Source organism: Carlito syrichta, unplaced genomic scaffold, assembly GCF_000164805.1.
Source record: "Carlito syrichta isolate Samal-C Ts95f unplaced genomic scaffold, Tarsius_syrichta-2.0.1 Scaffold86271, whole genome shotgun sequence".
Classification (NCBI taxonomy): domain Eukaryota; kingdom Metazoa; phylum Chordata; class Mammalia; order Primates; family Tarsiidae; genus Carlito; species Carlito syrichta.
Window position 1 is genome coordinate 575,690 of NW_007030367.1, and position 988 is coordinate 576,677.

General features: G+C 66.9%; 1 protein-coding gene across 1 annotated transcript in view; it reads left to right on the top strand.

The window, feature by feature from the left end:
• Nucleotides 1–988, top strand: part of CKM (creatine kinase, M-type) — a 25,580-nt gene that overhangs the window by 14,862 nt on the left and 9,730 nt on the right. Inside the window, exon 8 of the mRNA XM_021711832.1 lies at nt 544–733. Within this exon, the coding sequence (XP_021567507.1) occupies nt 544–733 (190 nt within the window). The remainder of the gene's footprint in view (nt 1–543; nt 734–988) is intronic.

The window sequence follows — 988 nt, forward strand, 5'->3', positions numbered from 1 at the left end:
CCCCAATGATTTGTCCCCACCCGCTTTCCAGGGCCCCAGCTCCTAGACCGCCTCCACCTCCACCCAAGCCCTCCCTCTAACAACTCACCCACCCACTTTCCAGGGCCCCAGGCTTCGGGACTCTTTGAGGACGAGTTCCACCCACACCCAAGCCTCGCCCCTCAGAATTCGCCCGACCCACTTTCCAGGGCCCCGCCCCTCGGACCGGGCCACCCGCGCCCAAGCCCCGCCCCTGATAACTCGCCCACCCACTTTCCAGGGCCCCGCCCCTCGGACCGGGCCGCCCGCACCCAAGCCCCGCCCCTGATAACTCGCCCACCCACTTTCCAGGCCCGGCCCCTTGGACCCAGCTCCGCCCTTAAGAACCCGTCCTCGGAGTCCCGGAGCCTTCCCCCTCAGAATCCTGCTTCTGTCCTCGTCGAGCTCGTACCCTCCAAAATCTCCTCCCTCGCCCCCCTGGGAACCCCGCCTCCGCCCACGTCCTCACCCCCCGTCCAGGTTGCGCCTGCTGGTGCTGACCCCTGGTCCTCTCCCCCCACTCAGATCGAGGAGATCTTTAAGAAAGCCGGCCACCCCTTCATGTGGAACGAGCACCTGGGCTACGTGCTCACCTGTCCATCCAACCTGGGCACTGGGCTGCGTGGGGGTGTGCACGTGAAGCTGGCGCACCTGAGCAAGCACCCCAAGTTTGAGGAGATCCTCACCCGCCTGCGCCTGCAGAAGCGGGGCACAGGTGCGTCGCCCCTCACATCCCCTGCACCTCGGCCTCTGGAGCGGGCCGTGGGCGGCGGCGGGAGCGGGGCGGGGCATCCCCAGAACTCTCGGGGTGGACAAGGGCTGCCCTTCTGTGAACCTGTTTCTTCCTCTGTGAAATGGGGTCAACACGCCTGTCTCATAGGAGGCAGTACGAGCTTCACGATTATATGAGGCGTTGCCTCTGCCCCTGGACCTCCCTGGGCCGGCCCCAGGCAGCCTGGCCCCAGAGGCC